The sequence below is a fragment of the Solea solea genome, chromosome 4 (assembly GCF_958295425.1).
Source record: "Solea solea chromosome 4, fSolSol10.1, whole genome shotgun sequence".
NCBI classification, from domain to species: domain Eukaryota; kingdom Metazoa; phylum Chordata; class Actinopteri; order Pleuronectiformes; family Soleidae; genus Solea; species Solea solea.
Genome location: NC_081137.1, coordinates 11,333,891 through 11,356,335, shown reverse-complemented (window position 1 = coordinate 11,356,335; position 22,445 = coordinate 11,333,891). Strand labels below are relative to the sequence as shown.

Below are 22,445 nucleotides of genomic sequence, written 5' to 3'. Positions count from 1 at the left end.
GACGTTTCACAGCAGCAAATCTAATTCTAAATATAAATAATATAATGTGGAACGTGAACTTTGCTCATTTTGTCCCTGAATGGCGGAAGGATGTTATCGATGATATGTCATAATATGATGACAGACAGTGTGACACTGAGCCAGCAGTTACAAATGCAAAGTCTACACCTGTCATTTCATTCTACCGTCAAATCCTGCTTTGTTGTTTTTTTCTTTACTGGTGTGTAATAAGGACGCGTTAAATGCAGAGTTCAAATTCAATATCACTAATTGGTGTGTGTGTGCAAAAAAACAAACACATTCTGATGAAACGTAAAGACAAAAATGCAACAAGACAGTAAACAACAATTTATTTTATTATTAACTGAAAGATTACACTAGATACACTGTATGAAGGTGATTTGGTTTCCTGCTGTGGCGCCAGCTGTGATGCTCAAAGAAAGATTTGTCGGGCGAGTAAAGGATCCAAGGGCTATGTACAAGTTTAAACAAAATAAATAAAATAAAATAAAATATCCATTCACACTACAATATTTTATTTATGGCCTTATAGGAACCAACGCTTGATTCAACAATCTGCATCTGTAAATTGGTATATATCATGTCCTTAATTCTGGATTTCACTGGGTTTAAGCCAAGGTTCTGGTGACACATTATAGAGCAGATGGACAAGTTGCTACTTATCCTTTGAGGCAGACATAAGGGAAGCAAAGTGTGAGAGGACATTCTAATATTTAGCCAACTAAGTTTAATTACTCACATATTCTTATAAGCAGATCTGGTGTACAATTTTAACAGCCATAACGTATGGTAAGACACAAAATAGGCGTCTTTCTTAAGGCTTACTAACTATATGTATGAGACCTGGCACGCTGCTCGCCAGAATCTGCCAATATGTGAGTAACTAAACTTAAAGTTGGCGGCAGATTAGAATTTTCTCTCACACAAAGCTTATGGCTCATCATCATATGCAGTTGGGACCTTTCGTTTAGGAAAATATCCAACATCATAACATTTCTCTGAGAAAATAACTGTGTGAGTTAAAAAAAATAAAGAAAGAAAGAAACGTGAGCACATTTGGCGAGCCGTGAATGTCAGGCACCAATAACTGCAACATTTACAAAGATTATCAGGAATTATCAGGTTATAGTTAGTCGTGAGGCACTCATATTGTACAGGCAGTTTATTTACAAATAGAAGACCCATACATACGGAAAAAAAACCAAAAAAAACAAAGTGATAATGGGTAGATTTTCCAAGGAAAGTAGGAATTTTTTTTGTAACCAACAGATTCTAACAATCAAAACACAATCCCCCTCCATCTGTAACTGCTACTGGCTCTGGTCATCAAAAAGTCTTCAAAAACATACAATCACCAACGGCCATCTGCAATTGACTTTATAAAAATATCACCATGGTGACCCACAGATTTGACAGGCTTAACCGTGGACATATTTACACAAATCCACACACTGTAAAATATGGGACGTTTGTCAACAGAAGAGGAGAAAAAAAAAAGGGTTGGAGGAACGGATGAACAGTGCAGAGAGGGTCCTAAAAGGCAAAGCTCGAGCAACTCTTGCTTTAACGTCTCTAAATGGACACCTCATCAATCTTTTTTCCTTTGTCCTGTAAAAGACCAGACAGACAAACTCAGTTAAAACGAGGACGGTATGACCTGAACCACAGGGTACCTCACGATACGATACGTGATACATGGTCGACTATACCAATAACATCACATTCTGGGTGATAATCAATATATTGCAAGACAATCGTATATCGATACATCACGATATCTGTCTCAGTGAAGAGAACAAAACATCCGTGTTAAAAGTGCAGGATTTTTCTATTCATTCACAACCTAGAGAACAAAGGTCATAAAGTCTATGTATTGAACGGTATTGAATCTTTAATACGGAACAGATTCAGGACTAAAGTGATGGAAAGATGCGTCAGTGTAAAAGCAATCCGTTTGTGGAATAAGCTAAAGAAACTAAATCTAAAATTACAATTACAGCCAAATATGTGAGAATATAATGACTAGTTTGTTCAGGTTGATGCTCTCTTCTGTGTCGTGACTACATTTAATTATTTTGAGTCGAATATTACAAAATGTGTTCGAGAAACAGTTGGATGTGAGAGGTCAGACTTCATTATTTTCTTTTACCTCTGTTGTATTTGTGCTTTGTTTTAATTAACCTCTTATGTAATAGGGGTCAGATCATATTAGATTATCCATCTTTCTGCTCTGCGTGGGTTCTTCAGTTTCCTCCCACAGACCAAAACCATGCAATATGGTAATTAAGTAAATTGGACACTCTAAATGGACTGTCAGTATGAGTGTGAGCACCCCCCCCCCCCCCCCGCGACTCTCATGTCGAGGATAAAGCGGTAGAAAATGGATGGATGGATGGATCTTTCTGCTCCTTTTTATTCATGTTGTATTCGCCTGTTTAAGGTATTAAATAGAACATACCGACATAAATATAAATTCAAAATGTGTACATCTCACAAAAAAACGAAACATTTTAAATGTTTCTTTCTAATATTTAGCCTTGAGGTGTTTGATGAAGAGATGATCCAGATATATAACCCTAACCACAATTAATGACGTCAACAATTCAGTATGAGCAGGATCAATGCTGTTGGACATGTTGGTACTTTAGATGGACAGCTGTTACTTTTCATTATCACATATTAACTGTTGTTGCGTCTTCATTTTTGACACAGCATTTGTTGCTTGTGTACCAGTATAGTCTGTATCTTAATTTGCACATAATGTACTTTTTTTCTATACACTTTGCTGTATCTGTAATATACAGATATCTTGTAAAGCTATAATTTATAATTGACATCTTAAACTCTTTTTTATTGTTATTTGTTGAAATGGTGTACATGTGCTGGTAGCCATCATTACATACAGTTGTCTGTTTAAACTGTAGTAGTTAAAATACATGATCAATCATTTTATTTGGACAATTTGGATTGATTAATAATTCTATTTCATACTGTTAAGTGTTTTTTTTTTTTTTTATTACTACAGGTGATTTGGATCCCTGTGTTTTAAGGATGGATTATTTTTTGAATGAATTTATATCCAGACATGAAGAGGACAAATAACATCAAGAAAGTAATCTAAAAACAAAAATCAATAAATTATGAAAATTTATACTATACAGCTGTTAAACCTCAATATGTTCAGCTATAAAAGTCATAGAAAAGTGAAACTTTTTTTTTTCACTTTAGTGGTTCTGGTTGTATATAAATAGTGAAATGTCTCAGGATTAAAAAAAGAAAAATAAAACACACATCAACGTGCCAATTATATAAACTTTGCCACCAGGTGACACCAGGTGAGAAGTGGGTGGTTAAAAACATGTGGCTGTGAATGATATGTGCTCTCAGCATAAGAAGGGAGGGCTCACCTTATAGTTGTTCTGTAGCACAGCCAAAGTGAACCGACCGACTGCGCTTAGTATCTAGAAAGAGTCTGCCAGTGCTGAAGGAGCGGAGGGAAGAGCAGAGAGGATGTGCCAGAGAACAGCACATGATAAGAATGATGAACAGCAGAAGACTGTACAATATATCAATATAGTTGTTCATCACACAGCAACCCTCTGCTGTATCACAGATGGGTCTGTGACAAGTTCAGATAAGATACGGCTCTAAAGCGGTGATTCACAGAGACTGACTCAGGACCCACAGATGGGACATGGACGATATTTACTGGGCTAGCAATAAATAAGTAATAAATTAATAATACACTCGTAAAGTGTCCAAGTTTTTTTTTTTTTCCTCCAGTCTTTTACTCAAGATTTATATTGTCAATTGGGTTGCAGTATTTTGTCATCTTTAGAAAAAAATGGTAGTCACAGATTTATTTATTTTTCAAAATCAACAAAGTAAAAGAGCAGCTGTCTCTCTTGCTTGTTCTGTTTTGTTAAACTTGAAAAGTGGAGTTTAATCCTGCAATCAAACCTGTGTAGAGTTCACCACAGCATTGTATTTTTTACACCGAATGCCCTTCCTGAGTTGGGACCAGCACTAATTGTAAACACTCATACAACTTGCTAACTTGAGCTTGATGAACTTATTTCATTTGAGTGTTACCAACTGTACCGTTTTTTTATTTTTTTTGTAAGTTCGTCAATCATTTTTTTTTTCTTTTTCCAGCGTGATACACTTTTTTCAGTTTAGCAGAACAAGCCAGTCAGAGACAGCTGCTCTTTTATTCCCAAAAATGTTATATGATGACTCTTTTTTTTTTAAAGTTGACAAAATACTGTGACTCAATTCACAATGTAAATCTTGAGTAAAAAAAAAAAGGCTGTGAAAAAAAATCGTAAATGTTCTCTTCAATGGTGAATGCAGCAAACAGCTGAAGTAACTTATACATGTATATACATAAAGTTTCTCATCTGGGTTGATGGAGTGGAAATCCAGATGAAAGGACAGGACACATGATTGGATGACAGGACAGCCTTCTTAGGAGCAACACCATCGTGTTGAACCTGTGGCTGATGATGGTGATGGACATGTTGAGGAAAGATGAAGTGGATGGTGCCGTCTACTGGTGAAACATGAGATGATGACCATGGGGGTGACAGTCAGATGGGAATGGATCAGGAGAGCACACTGGTGTTCTGTGAATCCACGTCCTGCATGTTCATGACGTCCGTACTTACTCCACTCTCATATGCGGGATTGTCAAACGCCGACTCTTCTGTCATGTTGTCATACGGTGGCGAGGACGTCGGCATTCTGATGGACTTTCCCTGCAGTCTGAGTAAACAGGAGAGAACCAGGGAACATCCCGTGAAGACTCATTTGACAGCAAATGCAATATATTAAGTTTTAAAACCACGACTTACTTTGCAAAGTAGACATAAATCCCGAGGACAACCACCAAGATGATTGCAGTTGGAATAAATATAGCCACAGTAATATTAGTTCCCTCCACACCGTAATCCCTATTGACAACTGGAATGAAAGAGGGGGGAAAAAAGTCAAAACACAACAGATACACAATTGGTCAAGACACACACAAACACTTTGTTAAAACATAATTCAATTCAATTTTATTTGTATAGCTCCAAATCACAACATACACATTATCTCAAGGCACTGTACATAGACAACATCGTCGAGAGCAGAGAAACCCAATAATTCACACAATGAGCAAACACTTGCCGTCAGTGGAGAGAAAAAAAAACTCCCTTTTAACATTTTTTTTAACAGCAGACAAAACAAAACATAACTCACCATCTAGTTTATGTTCATTCACAGACTGGGATGGAGATGCTACAAAGACACAATTATACAGGAGTTAGTGTTTAAATCAAAGAAACAAAGTTAAATAGAAAAAAAAACAAAACATTTACTATTACAGTAATAACATCTTATAATAAAATATGACAGTCATACCACGTATTATAAATAATACCATGGCGATACCAATAGTTTGGTAATGTGATCATTTTCCAGTAATACCGTGTCATTTCCAAAGTGATATTCATGTGTTTGCTTGGTAATGAGACGTATTGTCCACTGCCATCACATGTTTGCAACTCTAAATAGATAATTACCATATTATGAAGTTGAAATTCATCCTCCATTATGTCCCACACACATTTCCATTGTTATTAACAAGCTATTACTCACTACCAAGTGAATAGTCAGGATTAGATGATACCATATTCAGTATCTGGATTGTATGTTAGAGAAAAAGTAAAATCCTACATGATCCAAAAACCCTCAGTTCAAGCTATATGGTTATTATATTACTTCTATCAAATTGCTACTGCACTGTAATGACACTTAGTAGTTACATCTGTAATTAAGTGCTATCTCGTTCTGATATATTATAAGTCTATAAGTCTGCACTCACTAACATACAACAAAACCATTACGTCTTATGGTATTGTAACTGTAGCTCGTTGTGAACACAGTTTAAAAAAAAAAAATGAAATAAATAAAATGTCTAAAGTTTACCTCTGCATGCAGGCGGGGTGCTGTTCCACTGTGAAGGGTGTCCGGGGACGCAGTAGATGGTGGCCTCACCCTGCAGCTCGTGGCCCGGGTGACAGGAGAAGGTCAGCGTCTCTCCTGCTTGGTAAAAGGCCTTTTCAGAGCTCTGCACACTGGTGGAGGCAGCACCAGGGTTCCTGCACGGCTCGTACTTCTCAGCTGTGTGGACGGACGAGAGCTAATGTCATGAAAATGATATTATGCTAATATGCTGCCTCCATCAGTAAGTTCACATAAACGCTGTTTTTCCTCGATGGACCTTGGTTTGGGAGAGTGAGTACTTTACAAAGGTCAGTTTCCAGTCCGGACTGGACTTTATTAGGTGAGCCTATTGTTTAGAGGCAGACATTAGTTTTATTTGGTTTCAGTAAGAGTTGTCTTCTGTGTCTAAAGCTTCTTGGCTCAGTGGAGTCAGCCTCTGACTGCTGTATGTATCTATAATTGTATCTCGTAACCACAAGATTGTGGTTGTGTGGTGAGTCAACAGTGTGACACACTTACGGACACACTTGGGCAGCCTCTCGCTCCACTTGGGTGCTGCTGAATCGCGGTTGTAGCAGGTGAGGAGGCTGCCGCCTGACAGGACGTAGCCTTTATTGCAGGTGAACTGCACCGTCGATCCAACAGTGAAGCGGCTCCCTGTGATGACTTTACGACTGTGCTCCACATTTCCAGGGTCCCGACATGTCATCACTGCATCGGCAAAGAAACATATGACCATAGTTTGTTGTCAGTGTCACGGGTGGTGATGGTAGAAAACGGATACACACTGAAACATCTCAACAACATGAACGTGTACATTGTTAAGTTAATTGAGAGGTAAATATGACAAGAAAAAAACATAAATAAATAAAATAACACTCACATAAAGGAAGAGTTACGGTCAGATAAAAGGTTTTAAAGACATAATAATCATTATACTCATCTTTTATGCAACATGCATAGCATTTGCATTTTAAAAGTAAAAACATTTTTAGCTGTGCAACCTTGCTGAAACAGTCCCTAGCGTTCGACTATTTCAAAAAACAAAAGGTTGGCTCTGGCTGAGATGTTTTATTAAGATGTCCAATCCTGGTTAAAAACGTGATATTCACTTCTGAGGCAACTTTTTTTGGTTTCTGAGGCTATAAGTGTTTCATCACAACTACTAATATACACTGATATCCCTGTACCATATATCCATGGCCTGACTTCTTTTCCACTCAGAAAGCAATTGCAAATTAGATGACAAGAGGTGCCATAAGAGGCGATTCAATTATCCCTCTGAGAAAAAAGTGTGTTCAATCAGTCTGCATCGCCGAGAGCGGCACGAGAATGGAACTCTATAAAAAACTATAACTATGAACCTGGACATTTGCACTTATTTAGATCTAGTAACTTAAAGAAATGGTTTATTAGCATGGAGGTCTCTTCTTCTTCTTTTGGCTTCTCCCTTTAGGGGGCGCTACACTGGATCATCTGCCTCCATCTTGTCCTCTCCCCTGTGTCCTCCTCTGTTACACCAACTGTCCTCATGTCCTCCTTCAGAACATCCATGAACCTTCTCTGTGGTCTTCTCGGCAGCTCCATCTTCAACATCCTTTGTCCAGCGTAATCACTAACCTTCCTCTGCACGTGACCAAACCATCTCAACCTTGACTCTCTTTATCTCAACTTTATCTCCAAACCATTCAACCTGAGCTGTCCCTGGAATATATGCTAATTTCTATTCCTGTCCATGGTCACTCCAAGTAAAGCACCGTGTCCATAGCAAGTATCCTTACCATCTTGTAGATAGTTCATCCAGCACTCAAAACTTAAATAGACTAAGATGTATTTAGTGTTTCTGTGCCGAGCATCATCTGTTATCACCTGTCACTGTCTTGCTCACAGCATTCACGTTCCTGCATGTACTGTATTTTATTTTGTGTTGTTGTTTCAGACTATTGAATTTTTATTTGTATTCCTCTTTGTTTTAGCACAATCCTTTCAATGGGGTATCATGAATTACAAAACATGAAAAATAGCCTCTTGGCTAAATATAATAAAATACAATTTATGGAATAACTATTTAGTTTGAAAAAAAAAAAATGTCTGTAAATTATTTATATAGTATGTGTTGTTTTTAAGAAAAATGATCAAGCATTGGTTTTATCTTTCATTTCATTTGTGGACGATTTGAAGAGTTTTCACATACCTACTGCAACTTTTTGTCCATATCGTCTCAACTCTTGCATGCACTGTCGAGAACTAAAGTGGAAACTAAAGTGTTAACAGCTGACAACATCTGCTCTGAGGAAGCTAGTGACCAAACTCTGGAGGTTTACCGATTAAACATATGTAGATTAAAACCATGCATGAGAGCTTTCTTAATCTATTGCACTCACAAAGAACAACCAGAGGAATCAGACTGGTGACTTCCTACACATTTACTCTCTCTGTCTGACTCTGTGTTCTTCCTCTCACCTTCCTCACACTTTGGCACGTCACCGCTCCATGTGAGATCCCACTGGCACATAAGGATCTCAGAGCCGACCAGCTGGAATCCAGGGTAACACTGGTAGGTGACGACAGTGCCGTGGATGAGGTCGGGGTGGGACGTGCTCTTCCAGCCGTTAGTGACCTCAGGCAGCTCAGAGCAGGTGTCGTTCCTTGGCACCTCTGTTGCAGGTTGTGTTGATAGAGAAGAAAAAATAAGTAAGTACAGAAGAAAAATCGCATCACATTTTCTAACATGATAAATGTTTTTGATTTTAAGATTGTGAACGGACACGGGAAATCCCAACATTCACTGTCTCTTCATTGTGCACTAAACACCTAAAACCTGCACTTTTAGAAGGAGTCTGTGAAGCAATACTATCAGACCTGACTGAGGGAGCATTTATCTAACAGACATTTATTTCTATTAAAATAAATGTTATTAGTCCCTTTAAATGACTGTAAATGTAAAATAAAGGATGTTCATGAAAGCTGAATTAATCTAAGTAAAGCCTTGTGCTCTGTTCTACACTGTTTGAAAGTATTGTTTTTATTGGCTCGCTATCACTTGTAAAGGTCAAGGGTTCAATTCCTGGCTCAGCTAGTCTACAGACACTTTTCCCCATGTTGCTCCACAGCGTATGGATGGATATGAAAGACGAGTGATAGAAAAGAAATGCCCTTTTTATGAATGTGAGTGAATGGGTGAATGTCAAATACTGTATTGTAAAACAGTTTTGAGTGGTCATCATTACTACAACGGTGCCATATAAATATACATACATTTCCCTGCAGTGAAATAAATAAATAATAAATAATAAATCACCTTTAAATCACAATCTTACCAAAGAAGTGCACCACAAAACCATTGTTGTAGCCAAAAATGTTGGTGGCGGGATCCGACTGAAACTGTATCGTGACATCAGCCATGGACGTATAGAGCTTGAAGCGCGGCCGCGTGCCACTGTACTGACCCAGGATGTTCGCTGTGAGGTCATCGCCGTCGTAGAAGGTCAGCAGGTCATTCTTACCCATGTGGAGGCTAGACATTAATAAATAAAAGCAAGTGGTTATATTTCTTTCTTATGATATGAAGCGTTTCATATAGTGCACAGCTGAAGTAGACCTACTTCCTGACTATTGACAGTAGTGGACATAGCTTTCAGTTTGCAGGGTGAGTCTAACCATAAAGTACCAAGTTTATACAGCCACCAGGGGGCGACTCCACTGGCTACTTGAATGTAAGTCTATGGGAAAATTAGCTTATAACATCAGTAAACATTTTCCTGAGGAGTTAATGTTGAATAGAACACGATGTGAGTGTGATTGACAGGTGGAATCCATCCGCCAGTCAAACTGCAAATCTCAAGACTTCAAAATGGAGGTTTGTTTTGCGACCCACTTCTTAAAGTCTCTCTTATATGTGGCTATGTACAATAGTGTACTGGCTAAGAATTTTACATTGACTACAACTTTACACTGAAGTGTCTTTGGCAGATACAGTCCAAAGCCGACAACACAAAACACTGTCAGCATTATTCAGAAAATGTAATCTGTTTATATGAGAAGGATCTGAAGTAAACACTAAATAATTCATATTGTATGATTAGACCCCCAAAGCATGACTCTCATGAATATGTACTGTACGCGAAAAATATATGAGCGAGACTTACACACACAAAGTGTACAGTATAGTACACATCAGTGTTTACATACAAGTTAATGTAAAGCAGCCGAGTCAGCCATACAGAGTCTCTGCTGAAAATGATTAAATTAAGAATGCATTAACCTTTTCCATCTGGTGATTCATGTGTCCTTGCCCTCTTTATAGAGCATCAGTAAAGCTTGACATTTATTCACACACGGGAATGATGGGGAAAAAAAAAAAAAAAAAAAAAAAAAGCTGCAGAAGTTGTATTTCCCTTGCCGATATAATAGGCAGGGAAAACTAGCTGCTCTTTATTTGCCTGAAGGCCAGGGTCGGAATAGCTGTGCAGATGTGCTGGATGATTGTTAATATTCACAAGCTGTCCTGAAAACTATTTTATAGTCAGTATTTGCACTATGTGCTATTCTCCACACACACAATTGTCATTCCATGAATCACCTGTCCTCTATATCGACTTCCACCTGGTTTGTTCAAATTTAACCAGTTAAGTGCAAAGTAAAACATTGTATTTGTAGCTGTCTCATTATGATGACATACTGTGTTATTTTCCATCCCCCTTCATCGGTATTTCTTTGTAACCCGTCATTGTTGTTACATTGTCTTGCACTGAACTGACTGCTGCTCGAACATCAGATCAGAGAAGATCCTGAGTGAACCCAACTGAGTCTGCTGGTGATTATACTGAGACATAAAGTGACTATGATGTGTCATCAGAGATTGAGGAAACATGTATCATAAAAACCAAAAACAAAAAAACCAACAACACTGCCTTCACTTTTAACAGTGCAGTCAGTCTCTTCACTAAATAAATGGCCACACACACACACACACAAAGTGTGTATATGTGTTTTGGTTTGATTTGCATCCACCCTGTAAACCCACTGGATGTGTGAGCACAGAACAGCTAGCGGCTAGTGTCGGAAATACTAAGAATACTGGACCTAAGTGCCCCTCACAAAAAAAATCTCAAACCTATAGTGGAAATGAGTAAAAATGTAAATGGTAAAAAAAAAAAAAAAAGGAACTTAAAAACAGACCATGACAGACGTGCAACTGACACTTTCTCGCTCTCCTATACTTTGTTGGTAAATAGTTGATCCCACTGAGATGCACCACAGAGTGTCACAGGAAGTCATGTCTGTGCCCGTGGTCATTAGACTGAATAACTATGAATATCAATGAATCTAATTACTACGGTGTCAAAAACACTGAGCAATAATATCCGTGGGCATTGTAGATGTTTGTGGTTCTGCATTTACCTTCAGTACCAATGTAGTTGCACATTTCAACACTTAAATGTCTATATTAGCTTATACGCAGTTCACTTATTTAGGTTCAATGACTTTTTCTAATATTGTATCGGTACTTGTTTATTTATTCTTTTTTTTGAGTATATTGCACCTAAGTTAATATCTTAGTATATGTATGTTGGTTAGTAAGCTGTGATCCTGTGTTATTTTGGGTTTCTGCTACTTTCGGAGTAGCAGATTTTTATATTTATTAAAATATTTTAACTAAATAGATTCACAGCGGGACATGTACATATACTATATATGTGTAACACAGTGTAATGTCTTATTTCCACATTTTTGGAGAAAAATATTGCAGTAATTGTGTTAAGGTTGCTGTTGTAGATATTTTACATGCAGCGTATCACCATATAGAACAGCATACACGTTTATAAAAGGTCACTTGTAAAAGCTGCACACATTCAACACTGACATTTCATCTAAACATAACTTAACTGCTGAAGAACAAAAAAAATTAAATGTTTGCTATAAATATCTCTAACTCTTGTGGGTAAAAAAACACAGTCAAAACATTAGGGAACATGTAAAGTATATAAACAATTAAAATGCAAAGTCTACAACACACTGGCATGACGCATCCTCATTAAAGTATGGAAAAATGGGGGGAAAAAAAAGTAACACATTTGCATTATAATGTTTTAAAGATGAAGCCAAATATTGTTCTGAGTCATCTGAGTAGAAAGGTTGTGATCCCACAAAGAAACAAGACATTGTCTTCTCAAATGCTGTGTGATATAAAGTGTGATCATCCTAAATAAAACATGATATGGAAATGTTAAAAACAAAAGTGTCAGGATGTTAAGGTCTTTGAATAAGAAGTTTATTCCTAAGTTAACATTAATTGACCTGTTAACCCACATAGCAGTATGCTGCTGAGGTCTAAGACTTTTTTCTTTCCCTTCCCTTTCCTAAGAGGAAATTGTGCTTCAACCCTGTGCAAAAAGCATAAAATGTAACTGTTAATTTAGCTGTAAGAGATTTTTTTTTTTTTTTTATTTGATTTCATTTCTTATTAAACTAATTAAATTTGTTTTTATATTCTCAGATCAGCCAGAACCAACAATGCTCCACCGCTGAACATGAGGTCTGGACCATCTTCATTTTTTACAAATAAAAAAAATACACATGAAAAAACAAAAAAAACAAAAAAACAAAAGGCATCCTGTGATGGTTCGGCTTCTTTTGTGATTGGCAATTAGGAGTTTTATGATGATGAAAGGAAACAAATGACCTGTGTCTGTCTATCGCTCCTCTGTCTCTTATTCACTACCCCCCTCACACAATTTACATATAATTTCTGCAGCAGAAACAAGCTACAGGGAAAATACATTTTAAAAAAAGGAATGCACCCACTTCAGCTTTAATTAACTGAATAGAAAGGTCTTTCAATTCTGTTTTGACTAAAAGCAACTTCACTGGCTTCCTGTCAAAAACCGTAAATATGTATAAGATCCTGCTCCTCACTTCCAAGGCCATCAGAACCTCACCCCTCAGTCAAACTCCTCCACATCAACACACCCAGTCGTGCACTCAGGTCACATTCTTCCATCCAACTAAACCTCTTCTTGTTTGACCACGATGAGGTCGAGAGTCTTCACCCGCTGGACTCCACACCTCTGAAACGCTCTCTTACAAGACATTACAAACTGTATTCTTGTTGAATTTTTACTATAAGTTGAAATGCGTTTTAAAATGTTTTGTAGAATTGGAATTATTTCTGTGTTTATATTGTTGCACGGTAATATTTGAACTTGAGTCTTAAAAGACGCCTATAAATACATTGTATTTATGCCAAAAGTCTCCCTGTATTCACTGTAACCGATAGAATCATCTAATTTATTCAAACTGTACATGCTCTGTACTGAATAACAGCCATTTCCCCATCTAAAACACATTTTATTGACTTTTTTGTCCTTTTCTGCATGTAAACGATTTAATTCACCTACTTCTACTGTTATGTACGTCCATCACCATGTCATCTTCTTGTTTCATGAACATCAGGTTGGGTCATGCCACAAACAGTTTTGGCACTTTTTATTCTTTATCCAAAAAAAACAACAACAATGTACAAATAAATAATAATAATACAAATAATAATAATAATAATAAAAAGGGTTCTTAATTTAAATTCTTGCAACATCAACACCAAACCCCCCCCCCCTTTTTTTTCCTTCTGATATCCACCAAAACAAATACCAATTCTCCTTTCTGCAAAAACATCTACATTCTGGTCAGTTTTTAGACAAAAGGCAAGGTCAGGAGAGCAGCCATGGTGTTTCTGAAAACTATCCCGAAGCCCATGCTTTCCCATTTGACAACCTGCAACCTCTCCTCCTGTCTGGGTTCCAAAATAGCTGCCTGGGTCACATAAACTAATCAAGGATTCTGCAGTGATTTTCCCTCTGACCCCAAACATTTGCTCCACGCTCTGAAGTCCATTCAAAACCCTGGTGACAACACCGAGAGGTTGCCAAATGAACAGTGCCTTTAGTCCAGACTTGCACAGCATTCAGTGGTGAATCACTGCAGGCTGTTCAGCTGCCTACGATGCAGCAACCTGGCAATTACTTCACCCAAATGTCATCCCACCTGGCTCCTTTTTAAACGGTTTCCCCTCTGGTCAGGAAGGCAGTCACTCTCTCTTTTGTTGTACACTGATCCCATTAAAATTAGTCTGAAGGAAAAAATTCACATCCAGTTGAAGTTTCATCTTTCCTTTTCTGATTTTTTTTTTTTTTTAAAGTTGAATGCACTTTATAAAGGTACTTTCTGTCACTGCCTCTTGAAAGCTGTCATAACATTCTGAAAAAGAAATTCTGGGAAAATGTTCTCATCGTAGTCTCATCATTAGATGTTTAAATGAAGAAATGTTACATGTTCTGTCTTTAAATATCACAGTGGATGATAAGTCCAGTTCTGTTTTTGGAAGATAATGTTATGTATATAAATAGATAAGAGCTCAAAATATTTAACATTAGTCTCACCATTTTTAGATATTTTAATGCAGAAAAGTTGCATATTATACTGTATATTTAAATATTGCCGTGCTAGGTTCAGTTTTGTTTTTGAAAGGAAACGTTCTTTTTGGAGAATTCCTTTAAAAAAAAATAAAACCCTTATCAGCAAACCAATCGCAGCAGCTCAAACCGGAGGGGATGGCAGCTGTGTTTTGTACAAGCCTCCAGGCGAGTTGTCGCCTTCACTGACACGTCAAGTGAAATCCAACAGCAACCACTGCATTCCCCCGTAACTCAAAGGGAATGAACATTACTTTCAGTGTTGATATTTGTTTGTTTTCTCATACACATCTTTGAATCAGGCTTGTTCGAATAAAAATAACCTTTTAGTTTGAAGGCACGCACATTCAAAACAAGTGGATTTGCTGTGGTAATGCTCAGATTCTCCACTAGAGGACTCTGTAAACCGAAATGCTGCATCCCCTATCTGATTGTGCTCCACACGCACACACGCTGCTGCACCTCAGTGTCTTGAATTGTGAGACATTTGTGTGTAAACACAATCCACATCTGATCCATTTTACCTTCCCGTGTTCCACAGGTGAAGATATCACCTATATCTTGTCTCGAGTCATGCTCCATGCTAATTAGCGAAGCGCCCTCCCCTCCTGTTAAGCCTAAATTAATTAATCAGACTTCATTATGAACCACTGCTCCTCTGTAATTGCCAGCAGAGACACAGCGATGAATGATAATATAGAAAACATTCTCATTAATGTGGAAAAGTGTGTGCCCACCCTCATAATGAGACTCTCGTCCACGAGTGCATTTTTTTTGGGCCATTTAAAAAATGCACAATGCACACGCGCAACACAAATAAACAGCCGTCCACACAAATTACATGTTGACCGCAAGTTATTCGCAACCCAGAGCAGAGCAGACACGAGGGTAATGATGGGGTCTACGGGGGATCAGAGAGGCCATGGGTTGTCTGGGCCATGCATGACCAACCTTGAGATGAACTGGAGCCACAGCCACAGCAGCACCATTCATTTGCAGCGAGTGGCCTCATGTGGCTCAGATTAAAACCAACTCAAGGCTGGAGCCATTTCAAAAAAATAAAATAATAATAAATCGCTGAATGAAAATCACTTTGCCTCATATCAAACTTGTTTACTGCTGCATGAAAAAAAAAAAAAATCCTTACCCTCGATGGACTGGTCGACTTTCAACATTAATCACTGAGTCTTAAACTCCACCTAAAACAGAGGCAAGCAGGGCCACACCAGCCAGCCCTGTGTGGTATCTCTCTGCCTGTCTGTCTGTCTGTCTCTGTCTCATTCACTCTCTCTTTCTTTCTCCTTCTCAGCACTCACTCTTTATCATGACATGCCTTTCCCTACTATTTCTATTAATGTTAATATTATCCTCATCCTTCCAACGGTCCCATGAGGAGCTGGAGCTCTTATATCTCAGTGGCTGAAAGTGTGTGGGATAAACAGTTTCGGGCCATTATGTGCAGGTCAAGCAGCAGCTGTATACAAAACATGGGACAATGAAGAAACTTAGGCACTTTCCCTAAATCTGTGAATCTATGCCACATATACAGTATGTATATGAGGAAATCAGGGTACTTTAAGCCCCCTTTCCACCTATGGTCCCAACCCCCCCTCGCCTCAGCACGGCACAGTTTAGGTTGGTTTTCCACTACAAAAATAGTACCTACTCAACGTGCATGGCTGCGTGAAACTGCCGGGACTTCGTTTTACACGCGACACACACACAAACGGGTGACTCGAGACTTGTAAAGCAGTCGTTTTCAGTGTAACTGGATCATTAGAATCAGGTAATTAAAAAGATTTGTTCAGTATTTCCTCCATGACCACAGCCCAGACTCTGTCTGACACAGTCGCTCGCGATTAGCAGTGCTGTCACTAAATACACCAGACTCCTCTTTTAAATATAGAGATTTTAGACATTTCTCACCCACATTTGTAAGATTGTTAAGTCTTTTTAACTGATCTACAGCTTGGCATTGTTCGGCTTGATTCTTGTTTCGGACATTTGCTCATGCCTCTTCCTGTGAGGCACCTCGCCAGAGTAGGTACTAAGAAAGTACCTGGTACCAGGTACTATGCTAGTGGACATGCAACTTAACCGTGCCATGCCATGCCGAGCCGAGGCGAGGTGGAAACACACCAATAGATGTGTTGCTGGAAAAAAGAGGCCAGAACCCTGACCCCCACTGAAGGGCCTTAAAATCTCGGGGGGTCATTACGCCCCCCTGTAAATTTGATTTTATGGGTGTACATTTTTAGATATAAAATCGAGATCTTTGTGGGGAAAGCAACTCAATTACGGTTAAAGATTAATACCAAGTCTTAGAGGTGCAAAGTTCAACTAAAAGGCTGATGGCTCTAATAGAATCTAATAGAAATTATAAGTTGAATAAATAATTTAAAATATAAAAAATGTATTTCAAATGTAAGCATTTTTTCCACCTATTTTTTGGTAGAAAAGCACATTGATGATGGTTCTTTTCAGTTTATATAAAATATTATATTTATATAACTTATATGAATTATATAAAAAGTGACACATTACACATTAATTTTTTGACAGGAAATTAATTGAAGGAGGGTTTTGGAAATCAACCATTTTGAATTTGTGGATATGGCATGCGCCTTGAAAAGATTATTAATTGAATGATGTACTAACCATGTTACTTCAATTGTCATTTTGTATTTAATACAAACTACAACATAACATCAAACTGATTGATTTTGGACACTGGTGTCTATTTTATTACTAATAATAATAATTTACATTTGGGAGGACATTGCTACTGATGATGGGTCAACAAAGCCATATTCAAATCGTCGATGAGTCTCGCTGAGCATGACGGTGAAGCACTTTCTGCTCAAAGTTTTTATCCATTAAAGTTATTGTGTACAGAGTATATCATTTTTTTCACAAATGATTTTAGGACAACAATTCGTAAATCAGTTTACTCTAACATTTATGCTTCCAGGGACGATGAAGCTGAAGTCAATCACAGCTGGGTGAGAGACAGGATACACCCTGGTCAGGTGACCAGCCTATAACCAGAGCAACATACAGAGAGATAAAAAAACAAAAACATTCACACTCACTACTAGAGAAGTTATCGTCCAATTATTTCAGGGAAAGACACATACGGGTGTCCCTATATACATACAGTATGTTTTTTTTTTCCTTAAAGGGGTCATTGGCTCAGAAAAACCTGAGAACCTCTATGTTAGGGCACCACACAACCGCTACTGAAATGGCCTCAAAATAAAACTCATAATAGTTTCTTTTTGTTTTAGTGCCTCAAGGAATCAGGAAATACCAACAAGTAAAAACACATCTTGTGCCTACTACTGAAATCTGTCTGCTCAGCATCCACCTCATGCATCCCTGTTATTTCATCAGACCTCAGACATATTCACTCTTACCACAAGAATGAATGAATTATGAATGCAGAAAAAAACAAACTGGAGGGAGCAGATGCCTGCATGCATAAATGACCACTCTCACCAATACGGCCACTGTTTGAGTGATTCTATTATTCTACAACCTCGGGCAGTATCCCTGCTGGTTAAATTTTAACCTCTTCATGACCTCTTGCCTGCAAGTGCTACAAGCAAAACAAAGAAAAAAAATACACACACAAAAACAAATCACTCATGTAGTTTTTGTGCTCTAATAGGGTGTAAGCCCACTGGAAAATTATGAGACAGATTCCCACAAGAATAAAATGATACAGCTGTGTTAGAGGAGCAACCCATAATGGAGATTATTGTGCACACATTAAAGGTACATTCCAAGAAATGTATTAATCACAAATCAAGAACTTGTTAAATTAAAATACTTGCTTGATACAGCTAGTTTATTTTATGTGATGATGACAGAGAAGTGACATCTAGCAGCTTTGGTATACTTGATTTTGATTCTTCCATTTTAAGGTGCTCCATGGAGCTCCCACGGGCAAAAGTCATTAGATGCGTTTACTAGATCGCTCCTAGAAAACTACAACAAGCACTTTGTTGACACGCTTTCTGTCGCTCTGCACACGTCATCCTGATTGATTATGGTCTGATTGATTATAGGTCTATCCAAGTGCGTACAGAGGCATTTTCATCTTCGTCCGTTGGCCACGCCTCTTGGAATTGGGAGGTGACTACACCCTTTCCAGAATCATACTCACGCGGTCACAGTCTGTTTGTTGTCACCTAGTTGTCTCCGCTGCTGTCAATCTGCTGTTGCTCAGAGCAGATACACTTTCACTCTTACTTTTTACCTTTAGCTGACATGAGACATTTAACTATAATATGTTTAATGTTTATAAAATAAAAAAGAGTGTAATAGAGTGTTTTTTTATCTGTGTTTTCCTCCTCTGGCAACCAACGCAGTGGTTCTTAAACCTTTTGTACCACCTGAGAAAATATCGATCTCTCTCAGTAACACCATTATCACCAACGTTAAAATACAGTGGCGTAAATAGTACAAGCAAGGAGGCAGATTTGCTCTCTCATCAGTTTGAGAACCATGGCTTACATTATTTTAAACTGGGATTGCAGTACTGTTGTACGTGAATCATACATATCATGTTTAAGTATTGTTAATGTTTGTGATAAATAACTTAAATCAGGAAGCGAAAGCAAGGATGCATCGTGTGTGTGTGTGTGGTTGAGGGGACAATGACACCGACAATGATGGCTGAGAGAGAGCGTGCACCTATGCATGTGTGTGCACTGTTTCTGGCATGTGTGTGCAGGTGCATGTTTCTGTAAGTGTGTGTTGAATTACAGTCGGGACGCCTGGGTGGATAAGTGCCTCTGAGTAGTTCACTGCCAGAGCATATTCATTTCAAAGCCAACTCTGAGACACACACCAGGGAAGTGAGAGCAGGGAGGCTTACTGGCTAATCTGGTCAGAGAGTGAGCTGGAAGCTTCACAGAATTGTTAATGTAGCAAATGGTGAGGGAAAGAAAACATATCTAATTGGCAACAACAGCTACAGAATGCCACCCCCATGTGCATGGAAGTATGCGTCTATGTCGATGAGAGGAAAATAAGAGACAGAAACTGTGTGTGTGTGTGTCAGGAGACGAAGTGTTTAACATCTCTAGGTAGAGTTGACCTCTTGTTTGAACTCTCTGTGTGATTTTGTAGTCTTCCACCTGAGTGGAGCCTCTTACACTTGGATGTCGAGCATGATCCTCTTGTCCTCTTCTACATGGATGCCCCAGATGCAGTCCTGCCCCTTGTCATAGGCCTCAGGCCAATTAGGGGACAACACAACACCAGCAGAGTCTGTGATCTCCCCGCTGCACACAGCTGCAACACACAGAAACCTCCAGTTTGTGGTGGGAAATACATATATGCTGAGAAAGGAATACATATAGACAGCTTACAAGTCCTCGTCACACGGCTCTCAGGCTTCTGCATAGTTGTGAATTGTTCTTGTTAACAAGAAAAGTTGTTTTTTAAGTTAGGTCATATATGTTTGAACTAATACACAATGCCACTTAAGAGCCACTTAAGGGGTATAAACCAGAATTAGATGTATCTGAAAGGTCTTGGTGCAGCATAAAATCAGTGAACAGTAAATATGTATAATCTACTCTATGCAGTATATGTACATATATATTCTATAATATATATAATATACCTTATGTATCTTATATATAATATTGTGTATGTTTTTGTCCACCAGTGTGTAACATTTAAGAAGTATGTTATAAGTTTGTTTGTAAAGGGAATTATTACTTTCAAATACAAATCATCTGGGTTTAGTAGCCTCATGATAAACCTTTTCATATGTACTTTAGGTAAAAGGGGACTTCCTTTACAAAGGCCCCCATCTTGTGAAACCTTGTTTCTAAAGTGGAAGTTAACTACATAAACAAAGAGGAACCACATCCTCTCTGGTATATGAAGTCAAATGCAGTTCCCTGATGCAAGGGAGTGGTGAGGGAAGGAGCTGTGATGTTTTCATGTGACCACCTTTCCTTAGAAGAGTGAATCAAGCAAGTTGGTCGCGAGGGGAAATACAAAAGCTGATGAGCTGCTCCGTCACACAAGGGTTAACAAAGGCAATGAGCACTTTTCACAGCAGCCATTTAAACTTCCTTTACTGGGGAAAGCAGGTCATTAATGATGGCTCTGTTCGGTTCATGGATGTCAGGACAGTGTGACAGTGAACCAGCATGCACTCGGAAACAGAGGAGGCTAAACGGAACTCAGTCACCACTGACCTGTCAAAGGGACTGCTGTGCAAAGAGCCCATATAAACTGGATTCAGGAGCCAAATACATGAACGTGAGTCAGTCAGTGGGCAGGCTGATGCTCAAATAATGCATAAACACTTCACTTTAAACTTAAACAAGCGTGATGACGGAGCTTTGGCTGAGACAGAGACAGAGTTACAGATGGTAGTAACTAGTGCTGTGGCCACACTGCAGAGTTTAATAGGACGCCACACAACCTCCCCAAAAAAAGGATGAACTTGGTCTGCTGTGGCCCTCTGTTATAATGCTTGTGAGAAAAAACTGCTGAAATGCAGCATTCAAGCTCCCTGACATTGAAACTGCATGTGTCCACTGAACCGCTTGGTGACCATGACCAACAGGGGCAGAAATTAAATTTTCTCTTATCTGGCTTTACTACAGAGCTTATCAATTTCACTGCATGTGGGAAATAAGACTTTGCTGGCAACAAAGAGAGAGAGCGAGTAAGGTCAGTTTGTGTGTGTGTGTGTGTGTGTGTGTGTGTGTTTGACGAGGTGAAGGGGTAGACCACAGTTCAGTATGGGGGATAAAGTATTTTACGGTTTGTTAGTGTTCATCTGAGGACAAATATTGCATGCCCGTTTAATCTCTATCTCAAATCCATGAATCAAAGTGAATCATTTTACAGTTTGAAGAAGAAATGTATCATGGATCAGAGGAAAGAGCTTGGCGAGACGTAATAACGATCACTGGTATTTCATTGAATAAATATATATTAAAAAAATCTATTTAATATTGCAATTTTTATGTTAACTCACCTCGACAGGCTGGCTCCGTTTCATTCCACTGTGGGTTTTCTGCATCTACACACTCGATCACCACGGAGCCTTGCTCTAGCGTGTAGCCGGGGTCACACGAGAATTCCACCACTGCACCCAGGCTGTAAGTGGAGTCACTGCTGCTGAAGTTGCCATATTTCACAAAGGGCTCGTAACATGTGCCTTTTGCAAAAGCTGCAGACACATAGGAATACGTTGCAAACACAGTGAACACAGGGTTACCGTAACATTTGTATATCATGTGTAGTCATAATCTGCATGATCAACTTGCCTTCATATCTGATGGCTGCACCAGTGGACGTCACTGTACCGTCTGTGGTGAACTCTATAAACAGGTAACGTCCAGTGCTGAGAACACCCTCATTGGGCAAATACTCCACCTCATATGAGTCATACACAGGTGGAGAGTCTATGTTGTTGCCGTTCTTTATCAGCAGCCTGCAAACATATAATATAGATATATATATATATATATATATATACAGTATATATTATTTTTATACATATATACATATATATATATATATATATATATATATATATATATATATACAGTATATATTAAAAGTACATACTGTATGAAAGAAATATATTGCAATAAATGTGGTCCATTGTGACTGAATTTTAACTGCGCTTGTTTAAAAAAAAAAGAACCATAAATCATCACTGCATTTGGTTTATACCTTTTTACTCTATGAAACAATGTAGTATATCATCTAGTGTGTAACTGCAAGCGACAAAGAAGAGACACAAGGGTTGTGGATTTGTGTGCGTGCATGTGTGAGATTATTTCCATTCTGTTGGATGAACATTATATAATTTTACCCACTTAATCCCTATAGAATTAAATTCAATTTTGACTGGTAAAGCTAAAGGTGTGACTAAGAACACTCACAATCCAATGCAAGCAGTGATCAGTAATGGAATTA

General features: G+C 38.4%; 1 protein-coding gene across 2 annotated transcripts in view; it reads right to left on the bottom strand.

The window, feature by feature from the left end:
* Positions 1–338: 338 nt before the first annotated feature.
* sez6a (seizure related 6 homolog a) overlaps positions 339–22,445 on the bottom strand; it is a 132,894-nt gene continuing 110,787 nt past the window's right edge. Inside the window, exons 7-18 of one of the 2 annotated variants that reach the window (XM_058627979.1) lie at positions 21,788–21,954; positions 21,496–21,690; positions 19,646–19,784; positions 9,333–9,529; positions 8,476–8,670; positions 6,532–6,723; positions 5,995–6,189; positions 5,266–5,304; positions 4,875–4,983; positions 4,689–4,785; positions 3,429–3,502; positions 339–1,629 (exon numbers count right to left, since the gene is read on the bottom strand). In XM_058627979.1, coding sequence (XP_058483962.1) covers positions 3,476–3,502; positions 4,689–4,785; positions 4,875–4,983; positions 5,266–5,304; positions 5,995–6,189; positions 6,532–6,723; positions 8,476–8,670; positions 9,333–9,529; positions 19,646–19,784; positions 21,496–21,690; positions 21,788–21,954 — 1,552 coding nt within the window. In that variant the 3' untranslated portion in view covers positions 339–1,629; positions 3,429–3,475. Of the gene's footprint in view, positions 1,630–3,428; positions 3,503–4,373; positions 4,786–4,874; positions 4,984–5,265; positions 5,305–5,994; positions 6,190–6,531; positions 6,724–8,475; positions 8,671–9,332; positions 9,530–19,645; positions 19,785–21,495; positions 21,691–21,787; positions 21,955–22,445 lie in introns of those variants that run through there. The other variant, XM_058627978.1, reaches the window with a different exon arrangement.